General features: G+C 41.5%; 1 protein-coding gene across 9 annotated transcripts in view; it reads left to right on the top strand.

The window, feature by feature from the left end:
- The window catches only part of GUCY1A3 (guanylate cyclase 1, soluble, alpha 3), a 65,093-nt gene extending 52,945 nt beyond the window's left edge, over window positions 1-12,148 (top strand). For all 9 annotated transcript variants that reach the window (XM_010852508.1, XM_010852506.1, XM_010852513.1 and 6 more), the window contains 2 exons: window positions 4,226-4,380; window positions 11,294-12,148. In XM_010852508.1, the coding sequence (XP_010850810.1) occupies window positions 4,226-4,380; window positions 11,294-11,495 (357 nt within the window). In that variant the 3' untranslated portion in view covers window positions 11,496-12,148. The remainder of the gene's footprint in view (window positions 1-4,225; window positions 4,381-11,293) is intronic.
- The last annotated feature ends 247 nt before the right edge of the window (window positions 12,149-12,395 follow it).

Consider the following 12,395-nt stretch of genomic DNA (forward strand, 5'->3'; position numbering starts at 1 on the left):
TTCTTACATGATATTTTACATGTTTCAATGCCATTCTCCCAAATCTTCCCACCCTCTCCCTCTCCCACAGAGTCCATAAGACTGTTCTATACATCAGTGTCTCTTTTGCTGTCTCGTACACTGGGTTATTGTTACCATCTTTCTAAATTCCATATATATGCGATAGTATACTGTATTTATGTTTTTCCTTCTGGCTTACTTCACTCTGTATAATAGGCTCCAGTTTCACCCACCTCATTAGAACTGATTCAAATGTATTCTTTTTAATGGCTGAGTAATACTCCATTGTGTATATGTACCACAGCTTTCTTATCCATTCATCTGCTGATGGACATCTAGGTTGCTTCCATGTCCTGGCTATTATAAACAGTGCTGCGATGAACATTGGGGTCCACGTGTCTCTTTCCCTTCTGGTTTCCTCAGTGTGTATGCCCAGCAGTGGGATTGCTGGATCATAAGGCAGTTCTATTTCCAGTTTTTTAAGGAATCTCCACACTGTTCTCCATAGTGGCTGTACTAGTTTGCATTCCCACCAACAGTGTAAGAGGGTTCCCTTTTCTCCACACCCTCTCCAGCATTTATTATTTGTAGACTTTTGGATCGCAGCCATTCTGACACACAGAGCTTTTGTGATGCATTGATTCTGTGTGGTGGAATTTGGATGAGGCACGAGTAACTTGTCATTTCTCACAGTATCTGGTACCTCCACTGGGAATTCTCAGTGGTTGAGGGCATGCAGAGTAGCTGGGATTACATCACTTGAACCAGAGGACCATTTCAACATGCCGCCTATCTCACCTGCCTGGTTGTGGCTGGGCATGGCAGAGGGTGGACCCAGTTGGGACTGTCAGCCCAGTGCTTACATGTCCTGCTCCAGCTGGGCAGCCTTGGGATAGTCACACTTCTTACCTGGGGGTGGGTGTCCACTGAACAAAGTTGGTATCTGCTGCATGGCCTTTTACACCTTGGCCTTAGGAGATACACGGTGACACGTCCATTGTATTGGTCAAAGCAACCTTAAGCCTGCCCAGAAGGGAGAAGACATAGATGCCAGGTCACAATAGGAAGAGTGTGAAACAATTCTCCACTGTGTTTTAAAAGCATCACAGTGTCTGACTTTTCCAGATGGTTAATTTCTATAATTTTTTAGAAGATAATTATATTTTGTTTTGTTTTTTGATGAGGAATCTCATAGCATCAAAGTGAATACATAAAATATACAGATTAATAATAAACCCAGTGATCTCCACTTAAATGAATTCTATAATTAAGATGTGTGTGTTTGGGGAAGGGGGTTAGTGCCATGATTTTTGACATTTGTAGAAATGTACTTTTACAGTTTTGCAATTGCAAGAATTATTTATAGCTAATTTCAAAGATGGTTACCCAGGTGATAATAATTTAGCTTTGCTGCTGCTGCTAAGTCACTTCAGTCATGTCAGACTCTGAGCGACCCCATAGACAGTAGCCCATCAGGCTCCTACGTCCCTGGGATTCTCCAGGCAAGTTTTACTGACCTATAAATTCAGGTTTAAACATGCCTTTTTATTTGTACTGACCTAGGAAATTTCTTATGGCCTTAGGGGTTACTCATGAATTACCAAAAGTGCAGACTATTTTTAGTAGTGAGAAAAAAACACTAATGTGTGTCACGGGAGCAGTTGTGACTTAAACATCATTTTACTTAGTATATATGTAGTATATTTAATGTATAATATAATTGAGCCACATTGTAGAGGAATCCACAATTCAGTGATGGACAAGGGCAATCAAGACTCTACTGGATTTGAAGCTGTGTGTTTCTGGGTGCAAAACCCAGGCTTTTACGCATTCTTACCCTCCTTCCCCATGAAATGGAATCACAATGAAAGAATAGGAAATATTTTTGTTTTCAAACTCTATGTCTTTCTCCAATGTGTCATGTGTACTAACTGTCTACTGGTTATTCTACCAATTTCCTTACCAACACCCACCCACTGAGGCTTGGAAGACCGCAGGTGAATTCTGTCTTAGGATGGAAACTTTGACCAGGCTGAGAAGCACAGCGGGAGTCAGGAAGTGCAGAGTGCATGCTCTGGGAGCCTCCCTCCCAGCCCAGCAGCCAGTGTGTGGAAGGGCTATGTCTAAAGTGGCCCTGATTGGGAGACTCCCCAACAGATTTCCACTTGGGGCATGATGGGCACCTCAAACTTTGGACCATTTTTGTGCTTGTAAATTTACAAAGATCTCTGATATAGCTTTGGAGTCAAGAGTGCAGTTCAGGGCCAGGGGAGGGAGGGAGGGGAGAAAGCAAAGGACCTTTGCCTTGTCTGTGTTGTTTGGATGTTTACAAGGAGGATGTATTTCTATATTAATTATGCAATAGAAACATTAAAACACTATGATGAACTTGTCCTGTTAAAAGCTAGAATAACTAGGTACAAGGGAGAAACTGGTTTAATGAGAAGAATGCCCAAAGAAAATAAAAACTTATGAAAGTATGCCTGGTATTTATAAGCAGAAGATAGCCTTTTGTCACCTTTTCTTGGTTTGTTTAAATTGTTCTTTGTTAATTGTTTATGTATAGAACCCTATTCTCCTAAGGAAGAAAAAGCTGGATGCAATAGAAATCTATGTTTTTGTGCTTAAAGTAAAACTGATGAAGAAGAGGCTTTAAAAGTAATCCAATCCTGAATTTTTTAGGTGAGGAAAGAGTACAAGGGAAATATGGAGATTTAGAGAAAGTCAGACAATCAGACGCAGAGAACAAGCCAGTGGTCACCAGTGAGAAGCAGGTAGAGGGAGAGGGCAGGGAGTGGGGGTCAGAGATACAGACCACTAGGTATGAAATAAGTAGGTTACAGGATGTAATGTACAGTGCAAGAAAAAGAGCTAATATTCTATAATAACTTTGTGTAGGGCATGATCTGTAAAATATTGAACAATTGTATGTCTGAAAATAATATCGTAAGTCAAGTATACTTCGATTAAAAAAGTCAGACTGCCAGCTATTAGCAGAATTTTGGTTTCTAATACAAATCCCTTGATTCATGATGTAGTGCTTTTGTTTAAAAATGTTGCAGAATTCATGGTTTAACAAATGATTCTCAGAAGTTTCTAGAAGAGGTCTGAAATTAGCCATAAAACTTGGGAAGTGTGGGGTCTCCTGTATTCTAAATTACATCTAGGTGACTAAGTCCTTAGCCTCTGTGTACAATACAGGAATCTGATGGAACTTGTTTTAAATGGTCAACTGAACATAGACTTTGAAAATAGCAAACGTGGTGTCTGATTGTCATCTTAAACATCCTTACTCTCACTTGCTTCGTTGTAGCAGTGATTTAAAAATCTGTGCCTCCTCTAAGATCAGCCAGTTTTCAGTCTAAAAGATCCCAGTTTAAAACATTGCCTTAAAGTGAAGTCGCTCAGTCGTGTCCGACCCTCAGCAACCCCATGGACTGCGGCCTTCCAGGCTCCACTATCCATGGGATTTTCCAGGCAGGAGTACTGGAGTGGCGTGCCATTGCCTTCTCCAAAACATTGCCTTAACTGCTCTCCAAATTATCAATTGCTTTCAGAATTCCTAAACATTCACCTCAGTGTATTCTGACTGCCTCCTATACCCAGATATGGCACAACTCTTGTTTTCCATGGATCCAGATGTTGACTGAAGTGTTTATAGTCGCTGCGATCCAGGCTCAGCAATGCCAGCTTTCTGCTTCCTCCATCATTTTCTGCTTCAATATTACAATTCTTTTTCTCCCCGGGTTGGTCATTTGAATAGTGAGGTAGTGTCTGGCATAAAGTTCTTGCGAGCAAAATACCTAAACACCCACACTTTATATCCTGAGAAGTGACCGTGTTTTGGGAAACAGCTTCTGGGCTCCAGAAGTCCTGTCTGTCTCACCCAATGGACAGAGCATGTTCACGTAGCCTGCAGAGACTTCGTCTGGTCACCATGGCGACTGTGGTAGGTTCGTGGGGGGCTTTGATTCAGATAGGAAAGACGAGTGAAATACATGTTGTGTGATAAACCCAAGTGCATCCATGAGAAGTGAAGAGGGGTGACTGATGCCCCGCTAGTGGTTCTTCCTTGGAAGGGAGGAGTAGAGGAACATTGGCTGGAGGTTTGGAGGAAGGAGGAGGTGTGGGAAGAGTGAAGAGTATAATAATTTCAACAGGTCCACAAACAGCACTGACAAGCAGGAGTGTTTTTCCAGAACACTGACTGACTTTTCGCTTTCAGATGCGCATTGGGCTGCATTCTGGGTCAGTTTTTGCTGGAGTCGTTGGAGTTAAAATGCCTCGTTACTGCCTTTTTGGAAACAATGTCACCCTGGCTAACAAATTTGAATCGTGCAGTGTTCCCCGGAAAATCAACGTCAGCCCAACCACTTACAGGTATGACCCCACTGAGCGCCTGCAATATACTCTTTTATATGCAGTTGTCATTTTTGTTCATTGATTTGTCTCACTCTTCATAACATTTTCTTGCTTAGATAATATTAGAGAAAAGTCATAATTGAGTCATCCTCATTTTAACTGTTTTTAAACTACTTGTTAGTCTATGGGAATGACCCTCCCGAGATACCTGTAGCCTGGCTGTCATCCTCAATGTATATCCTATCTCCCCCATTATTACCCTTTAAGCAAAGGGTAATAATGTATTCCTTCTCACGGGCTTGGGAGGTATTCTAACACTGACCAGAGTTACAGAGACCACACAAGTTGATGGGCATGGTCCCCAAAAAGAATGCCCTTAATTCATGTGCCAGGTGTATATACAGTTTATCTGCTTTGAAAAATCAAATTATAATGGAAATCCTCGAAGAACAAAAAGGTTTTCCAGATCTAAGCATATGAACTGCTATGATGGTTTCATAGCATCTTCTTTCTACTCCAAACAACTTTCCTTTCCAGCCCTGATTCTAAGTTGAAAACCTTGCTTTGTTTTGCCCAAGAAAGGTTGAAACCTGCTAAGACCCGCTCCAGCTTCATGCTCAGATCCAGTGCACCTGGCTCCCTGGCACTCTTGACTGTGTGTGGTTCCTGTCCTGGGGACCAACAGCCCTGCTCCGGATTTGCTGTTCTTTCAAACATTTTCTTTTGAAAATATCAGCCTTGTCTATGATCAGTTCCTCCAATGAAATGATTCTTCCCATCAAAATACAGCCATATCTGTTTACTTACCTCTTTAAAGGTAACATCTTTGTTTTCTTTCCAAGACTGTCTCTGCTGTCTCCCTGTGTTCCTGCTCCTTTTCCAGAAAAACTCTGCACACAGGTCGTCTGTGCTCAGGGCCTCCCCTTGCTCTTCAGCTCACTCTGGTCAGTGTTTGTCCCTCACAGGCCACTCCAGTGGCTCCCCTTGCTAAACTCAGGGTCAGTTCTCTCTCCTTATCTTCCTCACCATCTCAGGATGTTTTGAATATCTTCTTCTTCAGGCTTTTGTGACAACGGATTCACCAGGTTCCCTTGTGGCTGCGCCTTCTCCTTGTCTTGGTTGCTGCTGTCTCCACAAAACCGTTCCCCACCAGGTTATTGCAATCCTTAATCAGTAGAAACTGACTAGAGGCCAGATAGAAAATTTAGGCAAGGCTTTACTGGGGCCCCTGCTGCCTGGAAAATCCCATGGACAGAGGAGCCTGGTGGGCTGCAGTCCATGGGGTCGCGAAGAGTCGGACACGACTGAGCGACTTCACTTTCGCTTTTCACTTTCGTGCATTGGAGAAGGAAATGGCAACCCATTCCAGTGTTCTTGCCTGGAGAATCCCAGGGACGGGGGAGCCTGGTGGGCTGCCACCTCTGGGGTCGCACAGAGTCGGACACGACTGAAGCGACTTAGCAGCAGCAGCAGCAGCTGCAACAGGAGGGAATGAGAACAAGTAACAAGTTTCCCTTGCTTGCTCCTGGAGTGGAGGATAAGCTAGTTGCTTTTATGGGGTGAGGGTAGGGTGTGTCCAGGGGTCTGGCTGAAGGGGTGGCTTAGGTGGATTCCCCATCCCTCTGGTGGTGTTGAGTGCAGGGGGCATGTGCAGTACCCTACTTTTGCTTCCAACCCCCTGCTTTTGCTCCTCAGAAGTGGCAGTTGGGTTTTTGGTCTTTTTGTATTTTTTGGTCCAAAATTTGCTGCAGCTGCATATGCACATAGTTATTTTGACTCCCACAGTTTCTTTCTATTTTGTTGCTGGAGGGGAAGTTTGTCCAGGTGCAAGCATTGCAGCAAAGGATCCCCAGGTCCCAGGCTGTCTCAAAACCACTAAACTTTGGAAAATTGTCCTGCCCAGAGCCATGTCTGTGTTCTCATGTTTCTGAAATGTTATGATTTACCACTTTTATCTCTAGCCTGACCCATGATTCTCTACTGATCATATAGATTCAGTAGATTCATATAATTCTGTCCTGTATTTCTACTTGGGTGACTAATTGACCTATTAGATGGCTAATGTGATCATGTTAGAACAACTGATTTCCAATTCCCCACCCCCACGTGGATAAAATCTACTTCCCACCCAGCGAAACTCCATCAGTCTCTTTAAAGAGCAGCAGTGTCTACCTCAGGGACCTCAGAGTGATCTCTCCCTTCTCCCCATCGTGCCCCGCCCCTGCCTCCACACGTGTGTCCTGCACATAGCCTTTCTCACCTCCTCCAATGCCACCAGCCCAGCCCAGCATCACCCTCACTCTTGTATCTCATGTGCCTCCTCCTTGGCTCATCCTCCACACGAGAGCCAAGTTCTCTTCCTAAACCATAAGCAGATCTGTCATCCCTGCCCTACAAGCCCTCCGGTGGCCTCCACTGCAACCAGAATAAAATCAGACTTGTAACCACAGACTCAAGTGGTGTCTCTGGTCATAGTCACATCAGCTCTTAACACCTCATTTTCTTCCACTTTCTCCTTATTTCATGGATCTCCTGCAACCCCAGCCTCGTTTTTATTCATCAGACTTGCTAAACTGATTCCTGAATCTGCTTTCCCTTTCTCTCCTGGGTCATCTCCTGTTTTCCTCCTTCTCGTGATCTGACCTTAAGTCAGATATCATCTCTTCAGGGACACATTCCTCACCTGCCCTGGATACACCCTCACGTGGTCATCTCAGCTCATCCCTGTGCCTGAAATGGTTAAGTTCAGGACAAGGGTAGATTTTATGAGAATTCATGCAGATATAAAAGGTGATTGTTTCTTTGCAGAGCTTTAATGATAGAACGTTAAATCCTGGAATGGTATTTCTCAACAAAATAATATTAGGAAGCTTACCTTCCTTGATATATTTATGAAACCTGTACATTTAGGACACAGACTACATCCCCACACCCAAAAATATCCACTACCTTCAAACTTCTGTTTCCAAATTCTAATCAGTAATTTAGAAAGTAGCAATGTAATAGCAGTTATACATTCCTTTCTTTTAAATGTCATGAGGAGTTTTATTCTCAGGGACAATTTTCTGCATTTTTATTTGTTTTTACTGAACTGCAGAGAACTCACAGAGACTAGGTTTGGTATCGTTTGAGTTTTGGATCAGTGGATTGAGGAGAAGGGTGTGTGATGATCCCAAGATCATTAAAGACAAAACTGGGGCATAATGGAGCATAATGGAGCCACCCCTGTGGGTGGGAAGGTTGACCTAGGAACTCCTGAGGTGACACAGAAGCAGGACTTGGATTCTGTGAGGGAACAAGGAGCGTAAAGGGCAGATGACAGAATTAGGAGAGTTGATGCAGCCGCTTGGAGGACATGGTATCCAGTCCGGGGGAGTAAGAAAACCGCCTTCCGTGTGTGAGCATCCGCCCTGGGACTGTTGCTGCTAATCTCGGATCTTTCTTTCCTCAAGCTTTCATCTAAATGGTTTTATATTTCCAACCTGTTTTTCTTATAAATTTGGATTCTAAAAAAGATTTAATGAACATTTCTAATTCCATGACACTGTGTTTATCTGTAAGTTTCTTTAAAAAGCATGGGATTTGTAGTCAAAAGACATGTCTTATGGGTCCCCAGTACAGGGCTTACCAGCTGTGTGATCTTAAGAAAAGCTCTTAATACATTCTAATGATTTGCTTTAAAGCCACTTCTTAATGCACCAGATACAAAAATAAAACCAGAGAAAAATAGACTCCCACTCAACCTGTCCATATTCTTTTGCAACTTGCCTTGAATCCATTCAATATTATGTTTTTGAGATTTTTTTCTTGATAAAATGTAAATCCAGTTCATATAAATCTAGTTCATTTAGTTAAAGTATTCCAAATGCAGTGGTAAGCTGGTCAACCAGCTTGGGGAGTGAAGTAGATACTCCCTGACTTCTAGCATTTACCATTTCTAAAGTGTAAACACTACACTGTGGCTGGTTTCAGCCTATCCATGGTTTAATTGGCTTGCAGATTCCTGAGTATTTAACAGTTGGTTCTCCCAGGCAGGTCAGAGTTAAATCTAACATGTCGCCAGATGTGCCTATGATGTAATATGTATTCTAGGATATAAGTAAGCCACTCTGTCTTCTGTCCATGGTTAATTTCAGGATAGCCAGTTTTTCATTATTATGCAAACTGATTTGATAAATATACTTATATACATGTCTCTAGATAACATACCTATGAATGACATTCCCAGATCGTGAACTTCATTACTTAGTTTCAGCTTTACTCAGCATCACTCAGCTGTCCAAACCCATCTGTGTTCCATTGGGTCTGAAGGTTTCTATTTCCCAATGCCTGATATTATCAAACTTATTGTTACCAATATGGCAGGTGTTGTGTGACATCCAATTGATGATTAATGAATCTTAAACAATTTATTTAATCTTCATAACTGTCCTGAGAGACCTGTATTATTATGAAAGTGAAAGTGTTAGTCGCTCAGTCGTGTTTGACTCTTTGCGACCCCATGGATGGTAGCCTGCCAGGCTCCTCTGTCCATAGAATTATCCAGGCAAGAATACTGGAGTGGGTTGCCATGCCCTTCTCCAAAGGATGGAAGAAAGGAAGCTAGAGATGGGGTTCCATCTCCAGGGGATCTTCTCAACCCAGGGATCGAACCCAGGTCTCCTGCATTGCAGGCAAATTCTTTACTATTTGAGCCATGAGGGAAGCCCTGTGTATTATAGTTTCCTTTTAAAGGCTAGAAATCTGACATCTTTGCTGTTATTCAAACTTAGATCTACCACACTTTGAAGCTTACACTTTCAATACTGTGGAATTCTGTAATTTTTCACTATATATTACCAACTACTATGCCTTGGCTATGGTTTTTCCTGTGGTCATGTATGGATGTGAGAGTTGGACTGTGAAGAAGGCTGAGCACCGAAGAATTGATGCTTTTGAACTGTGGTGTTGGAGAAGACTCTTGAGAGTCCCTTGGACTGCAAGGAGATCCAACCAGTCCATTCTGAAGGAGATCAGCCCTGGGATTTCTTTGGAAGGAATGATGCTAAAGCTGAAACTCCCGTACTTTGGCCACCTCATGCGAAGAGTTGACTCATTGGAAAGGACTCTGATGCTGGGAGGGATTGGGGGCAAGAGGAGAAGGGGACGACAGAGGATGAGATGGCTGGATGGCATCACTGACTCAATGGACGTGAGTCTGAGTGAACTCTGGGAGTTGGTGATGGACAGGGAGGCCTGGCGTGCTGCGATTCATGGGGTCGCAAAGAGTCGGACACGACTGAGCGACTGATCTGATCTGATCTGATGCCTTATAAATAATAGGTACTTGAAATATTTACAAATCCATGACTAAAACATCATTTCACTTGTTTTATTCTTTTGCAGACTAAATATTTATTGATGCGCTTATAAAATTAGTTAATTGAACACTCTTGTGTATTCTGTCTGAGGTCTGTAATCCTTGAGACCTTCATGTCTATATAGCAGTTTCCTCAGTACATATAGAACATCACAGTTCTGAACTTTAGCATAATATCATCACATCATTTAGATGTCCCATTGCAGGGGAGTGGAAGGGACAATATGAGTAATTTTCTGTAGAAGCTGGTTTAGAGCTTGTTCTCATCCATGGCCTGAATAATAGATCAGAGAGATGCTTATTAAGTTTGCATTTGACAGAGACCTCGGGAAGCAAATGGGAAGAGGAGCCAGTAACTTAATCAGTGTGATTAGAATTTAAAATGAGTTTATCCTCATGGACCAATGAAGCAAATAATAAAAGCTGGTAGAACATCTGAATTTAAGAGGAAATTTAATTCTTAAGAATTTAAGAAGAAAACATATTGCAAATATCAGATAGTAAGTAGAGTATACATATATACAACTAAACCTCACTTTAGTCCTACTAACCTAGAATTCATAAAAACTTTATCCAAAGAGATCCCAAAGTTATTTCCCCATTTTGTGTGTGCACTCAGTTGCTTTGGTTGTGCCTGACTCTTTGTGACTCCGTGGACTGTGGCCCACCAGGCTCCTCTCTCCATGGGATTTTCCTGGCAGGAATACTGGAGTGGGTTGCCATGCCCTCCTCCAAGGGATCTTCCCAGTCCAAGGACTGAACTTGCATCTCCTGCATTGCAGGCAGATTCTTTACCACTGAGTCACTGAGAAAGCCCCATTCTCACATTATATGTGTCTGTCTGTCTGTCTGTCTGTTTGTGTATATATATATATATATATATATGGCTTCTCTGGTAGCTAAGCTGGTAAAGAATCTGCCTGCAGTGCAGGAGATCGTGGTTCAATTCGTGGTTTGGGAAGGTCCCCTGGAGAAGGGAACAGCTACCTGCTCCAGTATTCTGGCTTGGCAGATTCCATGGACTGTATAGTTCATGGGATCACAAAGAGGTGGACACGACTGAGTGACTTTCACTTTCACATATATATGTGTGTGTATATATTATGTAGAACTTTTCTTTCAAAAGTTCTTGCCCATGATTATTTCTCAGTAATATTTACAAAATGAATGGGTATAGTGTCTTATACCTTTCAACTCCTTCAGTTCTATATTATTATTGTCTTATATTATTAGACTTTGTATCATTTGGGTTTTTTTCCACTACTATGAATTGCACTATTGTATAGATTATGGATGATATCTTTACAAAAATATTTTATAGTTATTTTTTCTAATATGAGTGAAATCCATTATTTGGTGGAACTTTCTGTTATTGTGAATTGATTCTTCATTGTTCTTCTGTGAAGAACAATGCGTTTGTAAACATCATTAGGATTTTTCTGTCAATCACACTGAAGATGGTGGGTTTATCAACATTCTCAGGAATGTTCCCTTAGTTATGTTGCCTTTTCTTGACTAGACAGTTATGTCAATGTTGTTGTATGATCAATATCTGCCTTTTAATCTTTCCAGATTACTCAAGGACTGTCCTGGTTTTGTGTTTACACCTCGATCAAGGGAAGAACTTCCACCAAACTTTCCTAGTGACATTCCTGGGATCTGTCATTTTCTGGAAGCGTATCAACAAGGAACAACTTCAAAGCCATGGTTCCAGAAAAAAGATGTTGAGGAAGCCAATGCCAATTTTTTAGGCAAAGCATCAGGAATAGATTAACCAAACACACACCTGATTGTTAGCCTTTGGGGTTTGACTCCTTGGAACGTGAGTGGACCCTCTGAGAGCACACTGGCATGGTGGTGAGCTGAGGAGCAGTATTAACATTTCAGGAGCCAAGTCACCATCTACTTTTCCTTCCACTTAACATGACAAAAATGTATTCACTTCAATATTCAATTTTTCAGTGAAAAACAAAGAAACCTCAAAAAGTGACTTTGAGGGGATGTAATATACTTATTACCTGTACTCAAAACTCCGCACCTTGTATATAAATCAGGTAATGTAGTGACCTGTACCACCTGGTGAGCTGTCTGCGTATCCTGCCCTGGCCGAATGCCCTGGTTATCAAAGTGCTTGTGGTAGTGTTGGTTGCCTTAAAAATGCTTGTTGAATAGAAACAATAGTCTTGATACCATAAGCTCTTTGAACCTTTCAACTGTACATTTTGTTACATTTCCTCATTTAACAGTTAGCATATATAATAAGATAGACTGAGTTTTTTTTTTTCCTGTTGCACTTTTTTCTTTTTCCTTTTCTTAAAGAAAATAAGCCATTATGGGTTAGATGCAATATGAATCTAAAGTAGTTCTCCTGTAAATATCAAGATGATTTTATAAAAATATTCTCTACAACATAATATGTCATAAAAAAAAGTCTATACATGGTAAAGGCTATTTTAATTCATAATAGCAATTTCATTTCTATTAATTCATTTTTATGTCATCTTCAGGGTAAAAGAGGGTTATGGCCTATATTAAAATGCAATAATATCATTATGATTTACTTTAATTGAAGCAACATGGAGTAAAGGCAGCATTCAGGGAGCGAGCCATAAAGTCAGAAGCAAAGTACTTACACACACCGAAGTAATTTGGACCTATTTCAGCAGACACCCTC

This window comes from Bison bison, unplaced genomic scaffold (genome assembly GCF_000754665.1).
Source record: "Bison bison bison isolate TAMUID 2011002044 unplaced genomic scaffold, Bison_UMD1.0 scf7180017864312, whole genome shotgun sequence".
Taxonomy (NCBI): Eukaryota; Metazoa; Chordata; class Mammalia; order Artiodactyla; family Bovidae; genus Bison; species Bison bison.